General features: G+C 47.3%; 1 protein-coding gene across 1 annotated transcript in view; it reads right to left on the reverse strand.

Moving 5' to 3' along the window:
• Positions 1-13,330, reverse strand: part of ONECUT2 (one cut homeobox 2) — a 63,261-nt gene extending 49,931 nt beyond the window's left edge. Inside the window, exon 1 of the mRNA XM_035101006.3 lies at positions 11,660-13,330. Coding sequence (XP_034956897.1) covers positions 11,660-12,878 — 1,219 coding nt within the window. The 5' untranslated portion in view covers positions 12,879-13,330. The remainder of the gene's footprint in view (positions 1-11,659) is intronic.
• Positions 13,331-13,900: the final 570 nt, after the last annotated feature.

Consider the following 13,900-nt stretch of genomic DNA (forward strand, 5'->3'; position numbering starts at 1 on the left):
ATGGACAAGGACGTGATGTTGGTTTTTTGGCCATTTGCTTTAGAGGTGAAGTTAGGTAATTTTAGACTTTGGACCAACTGGTCTTAACAGGGCCTCTGTCCTCTACAGAGGACAGAGTATATCACTTCACTAATATCAAACTGCGATAAGGCAGCCCTCTTGGTCATTCATTTGAGTATAATATGCAAATTTAAATATTGAGTATAATATGCAAAATTTTCTGGTTTGAGCATGCAGATACCTCAAACCAGTAAATTTATGTTGAGGGACAAGGGGAATGTTGAGGCCCAGGGAATAAGGCAAACACAGGAATGACAGACTGGGCAGTATCCAACTGGTGCATTATTGCAAGCAATGCCTTTGAGCTGCGCAATGAAACTTCCACCTCCCTCTTCTCCCCGCACTGCCCTGTCCCCTCTAGATCTGCTCTGTGTTTCTTCTCAGTCCTCTGGAGCGGAGGGGTGTGCTGAGAGCACACAGGGATAGGATAGGGTAGGGAGGTTAAATGCACACTAAGTCATGCTAGCGTAACTGGTTGGTTGTATACCACACTAAATAATGTGGAAGAAGGGCCTGAATTTCCTATAAAAAGGAAACATGGAAAGCAGCGAGTGCATAATATTCTTCAAATATCTCAAGGGCTGTCCCATGGGAGATGGAGCAAGTTTGTTTTCTCCCACTCTGGAGGCTGGGACTCGAACCAATGGCTTCAAGTTACAAGAAAGGAGATTCCGACTAAACATCAGGAGGAGTTTTCTGAAATTAAGAGCTGTTTGACAGTGGAATAGTCTCCTTCAGGAGGTTGTGGACTCTCCATCCTTGGAGGTTTTTAAGCAGAAGTTGGATTGTCACCTGTCATGGATGCTTTAATTGAGATTCCTGCGTTGCAGGGGGTTGGACGATCCTTGTGATCCCTTCCAACTCTATGATTCTTTGACACTATGGTTCATAGCACATGGATCAGGAACTGAAAGCCTTTTGGTGAAATGAGAGCCCCACCAATTTATTATCCAACTTTCCAATATTCAATCCAGAGGCTGAGGGGAACAGTGGAACTCAACATAGAAAGCTGCTTCATACCAAGTCAGACCATTGGACTATCTAGTTCAGTACTGCCTGCACGGACTGGCAGGAGCTCTCGCTACCAGGTACCATAGCTGCCAAGTTTTCCCTTTTCTCACGAGGAAGCCTATTCAGCATAAGGGAAAATCCCTTAAAAAGGGGGATAACTTGGCAGCTATGCCAGGTACTCTAACACTGAACTCCGTCCTTTCATTTGGCCGTGGGACTTGGAGTAACTCAAGGTGCAGGGATCAGGGGTGGGGGGAAGCCTCTGGTGCCCAAGCTGTTGTTGGGTACCATCTCCCCTCAGCCCCAGCTGGAATGGCCAGAGGGCAGGGAGCTGTAGCCCAAGAACACCTGGTTCCATACCACTAAATTAGGTCATTTGTCCCCTCTGGTTTGATGAGACTAGAGACTGCCTTATCTGGGTGCTTTGGCATAAAATAGCCACAATAGCTGCTTTCCTTCCAAGGAAAAAGAATAATAGAATTGTAGACTTTGAGGGTCAATCCGGTCCAATCCCCTGCAATGCACTTTTGCCCTCCTCCAGACACACTTGGCCAATGTCCTTTAAACTGAAGGGCCCAGGACTGGAGACAGATCTCCAAACAAGAAAGTATCCAACCAAAGCAGAGTGAAGCAGTGCCGTTACTGCTTGGGATCTGAGCCTTCTGCTCATACAGTGAATGACAGAGCAAAAGGGAGCACTATGTTATGCCGTGCATAAACTCACTTCCATAGATCTGTGGTGTTAGAACCACTTCATACTCCTTTTAAGGAAGTTACATGGGCACTGCTATAGGTTAGGGAGAAGGTCTGCTCCTACTACATATGTCTTGATTGCTTTTTTTGTACATGGGGTGTAGAGTCGAGTCCTTACCTGTTACATGTGCTTAAATCTCTTCCATTTGAAGCAATTGACAATTAAATGTGCTTAGATTTGTCTGGGATGAGCCCCACACATTGAAATCATTCATGTTGTGGTTCCAGTGTAAAACTGGGTGGCATGTAAGGGGTTCAATGAGGACATGAATTTAGAACAAGCCAAGTGACACTATTTTATTTGAAAGAAAATTCATATTAAAGCAAGCATGACGCGCGCACACACAAACACTGCTTCTTGAGCCACACAATGGCTCTTCTAGGTAGTTCATTACTGCTCCCATTTTACAGATGGGCAAGTCAAAAGAACAACTTGCCCAAACCTATAAACAACAACAGGCCCAGTCCTGACTAACAAGTTTCTGGATTAGAATTTGAATCTAGAATACCCATTTTTCTCTGAACCACACTCTCTTGAGCTTAGGATGCTTATATTTTTAGAGTGAATTTTATGGAAGCAATATTTAGTGCAGCATGTCATGGCCTATCATAATACAGGAGTGTAACATAAAGCTTTTTCTTTCTTTTTTAAAATCAAATTAGGCTATTGGTTCTTCTAAGCCTACTGCTGTCTGTGGCTTTCCAAGATCTCAGGGATAAGTTGTTCTGAGTCTTACCACACTTCTGGCCTTTCTAAGTGAACATGCCAAGGATAAAAATTCAGACTTCCTGTATGCAAAATACCTGCTAAGTTATGGCCCCTCCATAATTCTGTACACATACCTGTACATGTCAAGGCAAAGCCTGATGCAGAAACATACCAGAGACTCAAGAGACTGCATTTCAGAATATACTTACAGTGGTAGGCAAGACGGAATAATACATACACATATGATTTGGTTATAGTGCCTGGAGACAGACAGATAGGGCATGCCTTCATAGCCGTGACCAGAGGAGAAACAACTGCAGAGAGAAGAAATGCCATGGTGCATCTGCAGCAGCACAACCAGATGCCTTCATCTGCTCCAGCTGCAACAACACATATCTCTCCTGTATCAGTCTCTGCAGCCACAGCAGGCGCTGCAACCTCCCAACAGTTTGACATCACCTCCAAAAGGGAGACACTTTTCCATTGCCTCCCAAGAAAGACGGATGCCAACATCCAGGAAATCAAAACTTTTCCAATTAGCTAAAAAGTTGGTAATATAAGGACAGCAAGCTTTAATCAGTCTGATTGTTTGGGAATGGGCTAATTTTAAAGGGTGAGGGCAATATTTGAGTTGGTGCATCTGCTTATCCCTCCATACACCTTTTGAAAATTCTGCTGTGTTACTGCAACAAGCAAAGGAAATTATAACATTACAGTAAGTATGTCCATGGTACTAACAATGGGAAGTAGCTTTTATTTCTCAAGGCTGCAACCCTGCGTACACTTATCTAGGAGTCATTCCTATTGAAATCGGTGGAGTTCAGTTGAGTAGACGTGTATAGATTGCACTGTAAATTGCAAGTTATTTCAAGGTCTGAAAAATAACCACATACTCTGTTTTTGTAGTATGTAAATTATTTAAATTTTATTCAGCGAATTGGTTAAAAGGCAGATTATTAATACATGATCGTTATTGTGTATGCACATGTTTCAAACACAGCAGTGTTGTGATCAGGAATTTTCTAACACCAATTGATTGGGTTATTATTATGACCAAGAATGCTCATAAACATTCCAGTCACTCAAAAACTGCCAAAATGTTTACAGTCCCTGTCCAGCTTCTGTAAGGGAACAAGGAATTGTTGGTCTGGCTAGAAGTAAAACCTCCCATACACTCAAGGGACAGAGGTGTGCTACGGTAGGCTGGGGGGAAATGGAAGAAAAATATGTGGGGCAGAATTTTGCATCTTGATTAGGGTCAAATGATTCTTGGCTGCATATTCTCTATTGCTGCATATTCCATAAGGTATCTGTGCACACAAATATTTTGCCCACCATTATCTATGAATAAAAAGGAATTGCATTGTGACAACTTGTCTAAAATACAGAACATAGTATTGAATGTTATGGTATTGCAAGATGGTTTGTTTTGGAAGAGGGGAAGCTGTGTGTTTTGTTATAAAGGCTTTAATATGAATAGGTGCTCCAAATCTTTTCTCTCTCTCTCTCATAATGTTTTCGTTGTTTATATCTGCATGTTGCAATGACAGGCTACAGAATAAACAGAGAGTGATGTGTAAACAAATCCAGGCAAATTTTGGAAGGTACTCATTGAAATTGCTAAAAAAGGGTGGGGATATCAATGTATAAAGCAAAATACATGTAATATACATGCAGGCACCAATCAGAGATATTGCATACACACTGCTGAACTCAAAAAGCCCGCCACTAAGCAGTGCTTTATATATAAGTACTGAGACAGTTCCCTGTCTCCCCACAAACCATATTGCACAAACCATAGAATTAAAGACTGCATAAACCATAGCATGCAAAACTCTCAAACTGTAACATTCAAAACTATGTTCTGTATTTTGGACAGGTCTCACTACCTTCTGAGTCTAGAGATAGAATCTATATGTGATAAGTAAAAATGGATGGATTGGTCAATTTCTGTTTCTCATTTCTTCAGCCTTAAGGTCAGTTCTCCCCATTTCCATATCCATTTGCAATTTTTCATTAATATATTTAATATATAGTTTGCATGAACACTTGCACACATTTTTGTATGCAACCTTGTCTAATATAGATATTTTTGCTAGTACAGTAGTTTCCACTTAGATACACACCCATCATTTTTTTATGTTATTTTTGTGAATACAGGCAATCTCCCCTTAATATGTAGAATTTTGTATGCACTTTTGGGGTAGAGAGCTGCATTGCTAAGTTTGGATGAGTGCAAATATTGAAGAAAATATGTATTTCAGTTTGTTCAGGAAGTGCTCATTCCATAGGCATGACCAAACAAATGACCTGGAGATTAGTACTGTACTGATGATCTGTTTGACAATGGCAATATGACTTAGTGTGTATGCCCCTCCTTCTGCACAACACACTATTTCATGCGCAGGATCCAAAATGATTATTTATTTGCAGAATCTTATTTTCACATGTGCATCACCATTTTTATACCAGGATAGCACAACACATGAGCACATTGTGACAAATAAGTTTGTTTTTAAAATATTAGCCAAAACGTGCAGTATTCAACTAACAGAGTGGTTTGCATTACATTATTCTTGGGTTATTATTCCTGATACTGTATTCTTTCGGCATTGGTATATTATAATAGCACTCTGCTTCTAAACATATTTCTGAACTATAACTCTTACTCATGCTTAAGTTCACTGGTTTTAAAAATGCTTCAAACTCTCTTGGGTTGTGTCCATTGATATAAGTTTAAGGAGTATTTACGGTTAATTAAAAATTGCTCAGAAATAAGTATCAATGAATTTAACAGGGCTGACTCCAAAGCAAGTCTGTATAGATCTGTATCCTTAGTACAGGGTGAATTTCACAACAATTTAATGGGGGTTTTGGTCATTGGTTCTGGTAGTGTGTGCATTGCAGTTTAAATTGGGGGAGGGGGAATAATTCAATCAGGTTGCAGGAATCAGGTATATATTATTGGGAGTAAGCCTATTTTGTAACTATCATGCACAATGTATGAACATAACCCACTGGTAGATGGTCCTGCAAAAGCTCCATAGAAATAAGTCAGAGGTGTGTAAGGGCACTACCAGATTCTTTCAATGGTGATTAGGCCGAAGACGTTCCCCATTTCACTGACCCATTACAGCTGTATTCACTAATCTGTATGGTTCATAATGAATATTCTTGCACCACTCTTGTGCAGTTCCCAGTCTATACTGGAGAAAATCCCAGTATGCTCTGCTTCCCCTCCCTTATATAATATATACACCCCATATTCAGAGGCCGAAGACTCTTCAGCCAGCTAATGGCATGAAATCGCGCAAGGCAACACAAAAATTGCAATTAAAGCAAGCAAGCAAAATAAATGAATGAATAAAGCAAATAGCAGAGATCTATAAAGAAGCATGTGTTCAACGAAGCAGACACAGGGCTGATTCAGCCACTGTTAAGCACTCTCAGATCCCATTGATTCCTATGTGCGATACTAAAGCACACAAAGGCTCTTTCTCTCTCTCCGATTTCAGTGAGACTTCAGAGGTGCTTAATTGCCACTATAATTGTGCCCTATTACTCCATGATCTGCATATCCCACAATAAATGCTGTTGTTGTTTTGTTAAAGGAGGGAAATGTTCTGTACGAAATAGGTGTCTTCTGGGAAGGGAGGCGCGGCGGCGGAGGACACAGAGTCCTCCTGTTTGCAAACAGAGCGAAGCATTTGCATTGATCTGAGTGGGAACCCGGCCATGTGCTCCTGTGCCAATTAGGCGCACATCTGATGCTCTGGAATTGCGCAACGGCCATTGCGCATTCAGAACTCGCCATAACAAGAGGAGAAAATGTCAGCCGGGTCTCTCTCTCTCTCTCTCTCTCTCTCTCTCTCTCTCTCTCTCTCTCTCTCTCTCTCTCTCTCTCTCTCTCTCTCTCTCTCTCTCTCTCTCTCTCTCTCTCTCTCTCTCTCTCTCTCTCTCTCTCTCTCTCTCTCTCTCTCTCTCTCTCTCTCTCTCTCTCTCTCTCTCTCTCTCTCTCTCTCTCTCTCTCTCTCTCTCTCTCTCTCTCTCTCTCTCTCTCTCTCTCTCTCTCTCTCTCTCTCTCTCTCTCTCTCTCTCTCTCTCTCTCTCTCTCTCTCTCTCTCTCTCTCTCTCTCTCTCTCTCTCTCTCTCTCTCTCTCTCTCTCTCTCCACACACACACTCCTCCCCGCAGTCCTCCCCAGAGGGAGGCGGGGAGGGCAAATGAGGGAATGGTAATTAAGGAACATCGGGTGTTAATCGAAACGATAGCTTCCTGATAGCACTAATATTAGCAGTTCGAGGAAAATGTGGAGGCTCATTAATAACCAGCGCTGCACAGCAATGGAAAAGGAATATATATGCGTGGAGCAAATTACATCCTTCGGAATGTTTCCACCTAGTACTACTGGCCAGCCAGCGAAATGTGTGCATGTGTTGTATGCGTAGATACAAATATAACCAGTGCATGCGTTATAGTGATTATCTGGCCTCTCTCTCCCTCTCCCCCTCCCTCCTCCCTCTTCCTGTTATGTTTCTTCCTCTTAATTGAAAATCGTTAAATTTAGGGAGGGGGAGGGGGCGCCGAGGAAGTGGATGGGAGAGAGTGGCGGGGCGACTTTTGCATAAGTGATATTTATCGCAAAGGTGAAAACAATTAACTGGTGTGTTCAGATCTTACGCGCGGCCAAAGGGACAGACCACCACTACCAGCCCAACCCAGAAAAGGCTGTTAGGAGAAACGTCTGACTTCTGCATCTCTCTCTTTCTCTCTGTGTGTGTGGATTAATTTTAATAATAGAAAAATTCGAACCAGTGAAACCCGTCGGCTCCTCCTGCTGCTTCTTTTTCGAGTGGCTGCCTATTATTATTATTATTATTATTATTATTATTATTATTATTATTACCGTATTATTATTATTATTATTGCAGGCGGCTATCTGCTTGAGCAAACAGCCTAAACAGACATTAAATATGTAAAGAAATCACCCCGGCACAGCGGCCCATCTCGCCCTGTGGGGGTTGAGCATGAATTTTTAATAGCTCAGAGAGAGAGAGATGGAGAGAATAAACCAAGTCACCTTCCATCATCACTCAAAGGCGGCTCTTGAAATTGACCAGACCTTCCCCCACCCCTCTGCACAGGTCGCTGCTGTTGCAGCTGTGAAATTGACTGGACCAAACGGTGGATTGTCACTCCCTTGAAATACGCAGAAACCTCCATCCTTGGTTTGCTGCCAAGGCTCCATTTCTGTGGCTCCCCAGCAACCCAAAGCAGAGTGTGCTTCGCAATCCACCCCCACCCCCAAGCATCCCCCATTTTCTCCGGCTCTCTATAAGCACCCAGATTTAGTTTAATAATTCATAGAAAGAGGGCTTTTGTTCTTTTTCTCTGCGCACGTCCCCCGCGCTTTTGCTGGTGTCTGCAGCTACGCGTAAAGTCCATGGTAATATCTCCTCCCTCGGTTGGATCCTTCGAGCAATGCCAGCAACTTCTCCAATAGACAAGCTGCTGCGATGGTGAATATGGCAATATTGGCCATCCCCGCACCGTGGAGAACTCCTTAGGCTGCGTTGCAACAAGTGTGCCAAGGCTACTCGGAATAAAACAGCGGATCAACATCCGAAACGGAGCCGGGCCCGGAGCGCGTCTACACGCGACTTTTCAAAAAGTGCAACCCGCATACTGTTGAAAGCAACGAGGGGACGAGATTGTGGCCGTACCATAAACCTTATCAAATAATCAAGTTTTCCCTACTCTTTAACTGACTCCTAGCCGCACCTTCAACGCACCTGCTGGAAGGAAAGCTCCTTGATTTCAATGGGCCCTACTTTCGCGTAGCGCATTCAGAGGGGAGCTGCAGGGAAGCAGCCTAAGGGCACAAGCCTCTATACGTTTACTCGGAAGTAAGTATCTGAAGAAGTGTGCATGCACACGAAAGCTCATACCAAAATAAAAACTTAGTTGGTCTTTAAGGTGCTACTGAAGGAATTTTTTTATTTTTACTTCGATCCAGACCAACACGGCTACCTACCTGTAATCGGAAGTAAGTGTCGCTGTGGAGTTAAAAGTGCAACCTAAATGGGATTGCGACGCCAAAGATGTTCACAATAGTATCTTAACCTACTGATATTTAATAGGCAGGACATGAATGTATTTCCCACCTATTGTCAGCCTTGCACCTCTGATTTTGGATTATAATCGAGCAGCTTTGAAGGTCAGCATATTTTTTAATGCTTTGAAATATAAGCTTCTAGACACAAGATGTGCGTGCGATCCCATTGGACTCCATAGGATTTACTTCCAAATAAGGGCGTTGAGGACTTGAATCCTAAAAAGCAAGAGACTTTGGGGGGGGGGGTGCATTCCAGCGTTCCCTCCACATCCTTAAATTCCTTCGGCTCTGAGTCAATCCCTTCTCAGAAAAATCGGAAAGAAATATGGGACCCCCCCACAGCACCCCAATCTAAAATAAGGCCGCGTTAAACCAAGAGGAAAACACCACCGTAAGACTCTCTCCGGCCCCCCTCCCTTCGTTCCCAACGCTTTGCTTTATTACCGCAAACAACCTTGCTATTAAAAGGGGGAATACCATGCAAAAGGCGGGTCGATAGACCAATTCAGACGGTTCTCACGTTAATTATCATCAGTAAGACCCAATGAGAAAGGGGAGGGGGGCCGAGAGGGAGGGCAGGAGGGTGTGTGGAAGCGGAGCTCATCTTTGGAGACGTGGTGTTGTTCACAAACTGTCTTGTTAGGGAAAGAGTGACGTGACAACACACACACACACGAACAAAGGATGTGGCCACACACCCAGCCTCTCCAGGAAAGCAAAACATTTACAAACTCACTTTCTCTCCTGACTTAGTTTTCCAAGAGCTGGTAACGCAGCTCATAATTAAGAGAGCAGGAATGCTAATTATTAATAAATCGCCGGAGATGCGTCAGAACCCCCCCCCACTCCCCACCCTCCTAGCGCCCCCTCCACGAAGGAGGTGAGAGGGATTTCAAATCTGCAAATGATCGATCACTCCTTTGGTATATCTATAGTATAGCAAGGGTAATTTTGGGGATGGGGTGGGGTAGTGAGAAGGATTCGGAAGCGAAGAGTCATCTCTTGGGGGCGGGGGGGGAGGTATCCCTGTGTAGTAGTTCCCCCCTCTGCTAATCAATACCAGCCAACGATTAATTGCAACAGACCAGAATCAATCAAACTACAGGTGAATGAAGCAATTGTCAAGGATCGAGGAGGAGGAGGGATTCCTTTTATTAAACGCGGTTGTAAACATTGGACGGGGCGTTAGAATGCGTGAGAATGTTTAAAAATGCCCAGCTGGAGCAAGACTAGGAAACAATAGATCTCAATGTACCAGAAATCAACACGCTCCTCTGTGTCTCTAGCCTTGGGCATCTAACTACCTTGTGATGAACGGTGATGAAAGGATGAGAGGCGAATCTCCGCGCAGGGTTATCTTTCCATACCCGAGACTGCACCGCAAAATAACTGTCAAAACCATGGTGCAATCAGTTTCCCCTTCTGATGCATACATTATATGGGATGGAATTATATATATATTTATACACATTCCCTTCTGGAGTCTCCCAGTTTCAGCCCGTTCAGCGTGATTTGCATAGCAAGATCTGCCGACCAGATCTCCCTGCCCACCTTTATCCAGGTGATTCATTTGTCAACAATCCGTACTGTAATATTTTTTTCATTACGCACAAATGGACGAAATTCCTTGCCATCTTTAGAACAATAGAAGGGGGTAGAAGGCTTCCCTCAGCTGCCACTAGAGGGCGCCCGCAAACAACTCGGCACACATCAAAAGAACAATATACCAAAAAAATGTGATTGTTCTCTCTCCTCCCCCCACGCTCAAATATATCCAATCTGTTCTGCAGAAAATAGCGCCCTTTCCCCTGCTTCCTTCCCTCCCTCCCAAAAGAGTCTCCAAGCTTTCTGATGCGTTCATCTGGCAGCTTTCAATCTCAGCGCCTCATTTTTTCGCAGAGCAAACGCGGGTTTTAATTCTCCATTTCCACTCATGATGACTTTTAAATGATACACACACATACCTGAAGGGAAAGGTGGGGGAGGGGGAGGGGGAGACGAGGATGGAAGATTTCCACCTCGACACAACCACACACGCTTTTATTTATCTTACAGACACCTTAGCTGCAGACTCCAAAGAGGAAGTCTTCGGTTTTGTGCTCCACTTCGAATGCAATAAATAGACGAATGAATTCACAAACACCACTCAGAGATTGGAGCTGAGAAAGGCACTGTCCTTTCCCAAAGCTGGGATAGTCAACGTGGCGCTCGCCAGATGCTTTTTGCACTCCCATTAGCCCCAGGCAGCATGGTCAGTGGGTCAGCAATGAAGTCCAGCATCACCTGGGGAGGGGGCACTAGGTTGGCGAACCCTGTTTCAAAGTATACACAAAGCTGTAGCTGTCTTCTCCCGCGCCCGCTCCCCGTGCATCCTAAAAGCTGATCAGGGGAGAAGAGCTGCTCCCTTTTCTCCATCTTCCAGGGAACTTTCCTGAGAAAGAGAAGGGGCACAAAACAACAACAACAACACAACCCTCTCCAAAGAAGATGTCTAATTTTGGAGCATTCATGCCCGGAGATTGAAACCTCGGGGATTGTTTATGGGTGTCGCCATCCAGATGTAACACAGAGACCCAAACCGAGATCACCGAATAAATAATAATAATAATAATAATAATAATAATAATAATAATAATAACAAGGCGCGGGGGGAGGTGGGGAGGAGAGCAAAGGGCCTGGGTATTGTCTCGCAAGCATCCTCTCCCCAAAACCAAGGCGGTTGGTTCTTGGGACAACCCATCAGCCAAGTTCAAAAGCCTGTGCAGATGATCTGGAGTATTCAGGCCCTACACACACACATACACACACACACACACACACACACACACACGTGTAGGCGAAGTAACCTCTCTCCCTAGCCTCCAACCTGTTTTGACCCGAGGACCAACAGACTTGGCCGCTGACTCCCTGGGAGAGCGAATATTCTGGTGACCCCGCCGTGACTCCAAGAAAACACAAGGAAAGACCCGGGGAGAGCGAGAGCGAGAGGGAGGGAGGGGTGGGAAGGCTTACCAGCAAGTCTTAAGGCTGACATCCTCTGGAACTCGGGTTCCTGCAGCCATTTCCACATTCTCCTGAAGGTCTCCCTGCCCGATTTCAGTTTACTCCAAGGTTTAGGGTTCCTTAGAAGGTCTGAAAGGGTCCCCTGAGAACGGCACAGCACCCTCTGGGCGAAAATGGCCTGGGGGATGCTGTAGCGCTTCAGCTCGGCTGTGATTCTCTGCGCCACTTCTTTGGTGTTGATCTCTTCCAGCTGCCCGGAGTTGTTGACCTGGGTTCCCGAGGAAGAAGACGGGGGCCTCTCCCTGCCGGAGGCCAAGACCGGCCCGTGAGACTGAGGGTGGCCTCCGGGATGGCTGGGGTGGTGCATCCCGTTGAGGTGAGACATCATAGGCGCCGGAGGGGTGCCCAGGCCCCGCGACAGGTGCTGCTCCCCGCGGGCCAGCATGGCAGTGTGCGCGTCGAAGTTGGGGCTCAGCATCTTCTCGTGGCCCGCGGGGCCGTAGCTCTGCAGGCCCTGCTGGGTGTTGTGGATGGAGCCCAGCCCGTTGCCCAGGGGGCTTCCGCCCAAGGGGGACAAGCTCTGCCCCATGCCGGGCATCTCCTTGTAAGGGCTGTAGAGGTTGTTCATCGCCGGGAGGCCCCTCTCGTCGCGCATGAGGGTGAAGCTGCCGCTCACGTTGCCCGACAGGCGCTGGTGGTGGTGGTGGTGCGCGTGCGGGTGGTGGTGCGGGTGGTGGTGGTGGTGGTGCGGGTGGTGGTGCGCGTGCGGGTGGTGGAACTTATCCGACACGGTGGAGATAGGTGGCAAGGGCTGCAGCGGCGTCAGCGTGGTGTAGGTGCTGGTCATGCTCATGCCCGGAGGAGACGAGTCGCACGGCATGCTCATGGCGTGGTGCAAGGGGATGGACAGCTCCGCGCGGTAGTCCCCCGCGCCGTCCAGCAACGAGGCCATGCTGGTCACCATGGCTGAACGCGACGAGGCGGACGCCAAGTCCTGGTGGGAAGGCGGCGGCGGCGGAGGGCCTGGAGGCGGCGGCGGCTGGACCCGGAGCGATCCGGCGCTCCGGCTGCTGGGGTGGTGGTGGGGGCTGGGGCTGCCCATCAGCTCCTGCTCATGGCTGGAGGGCCCGTGCAAGGGGCCCAGCGTCTCCATTGTCATCTCCGGGTTCATGGCGCAGCTGTCCAGCTCTTTGGTTAGGCATCGATAGGAGGTGCACGCAGTCTTCATTCAGTCCATGGAGAGGGGTGGTCGGCACCAGGGGGGCTTCGCGGGGCTGGGTGCAGAGGGGAAAGGCAGGCAGACGGAGCTCTGGGGGTCGCTCGGCTCTGGGGATGGGGAGGAGGTGGGGGGAATAGAAAGCTCCAGCCGCAGCGCTTCGCCAAAGGAGGATGCTGGATGCTGCTGCTGCTGTTGACGCTCCTGCTGTGTTGGGTTTTTCTTTCTTTCTTTTTTTGGACAGGGGGGGTGTCGATATAAGGCCTCTCAGTTGTGTGCGTGTGTGAATTGTGTGGTGAGTGCGTGTGGGGGGCGGGAGGGGAGCCGAGAGAGAGAGAAGGGGGGTGGGGGGAGAGAAAGAGAGAGAGAGAAGGGAGGGCAGCCACCAGCCTCTCCGTCAGCCTGGCCAGCGCCGCTGCAGCCGCCTCGCCATGTCCGAGCCCTTTCCTGCTCTTACGTCGTCTGTTTGGGTAGCTGGAGCTGTCCAGAGTTGCGATCGAGGCTCGCCTCCCATCAACCTAGCCCAGCCCCGGGGAAAAGGCGGGCTCTGCGGACGGATGGACGAGGCGATCGCCCACTCAGGATGCCTGGTGGAGCCAGCCGGCTCAAGGTCTGCGGGAGCCCGGCCAATGGCAGAGGCGAGGAGGAGGAGCGACGCGCCGGGAGGCTTCAAGCTTGCCTGAAGATTCCCAGGCACTGGAATCAAACGCCAAGGAGAGAGGCAGAGAGAGAGAATGAAAGAGAGAGAATTTAAAGATGCAGCGTCCTCCTGCCTTGGGTGTCGAGACGGAGCTAGCCAGCCCTCCTTTTCTCTTTCTCTCTCTCCGCGCCCAGGCGCAAGCAGGGCGCACGGCGCGCACAAAGGGAACGCGGGAGAGGGAGCTTGTGAAGATGGGAGAGGAGAGCCACGCCCGGGAGCTGCCTCCCTTCTCGGAAATAAAAATAAAATAACGGGGTGCCGCCAAGGCAGTATTCAGAGGCGGTCAGATACCTAAAAGGGGTGGCGATGCCCGGCACGGTAGCCTTAGCAGAAA

This window comes from Zootoca vivipara, chromosome 10 (assembly GCF_965207765.1).
Source record: "Zootoca vivipara chromosome 10, rZooViv2.hap1.1, whole genome shotgun sequence".
Taxonomy (NCBI): domain Eukaryota; kingdom Metazoa; phylum Chordata; class Lepidosauria; order Squamata; family Lacertidae; genus Zootoca; species Zootoca vivipara.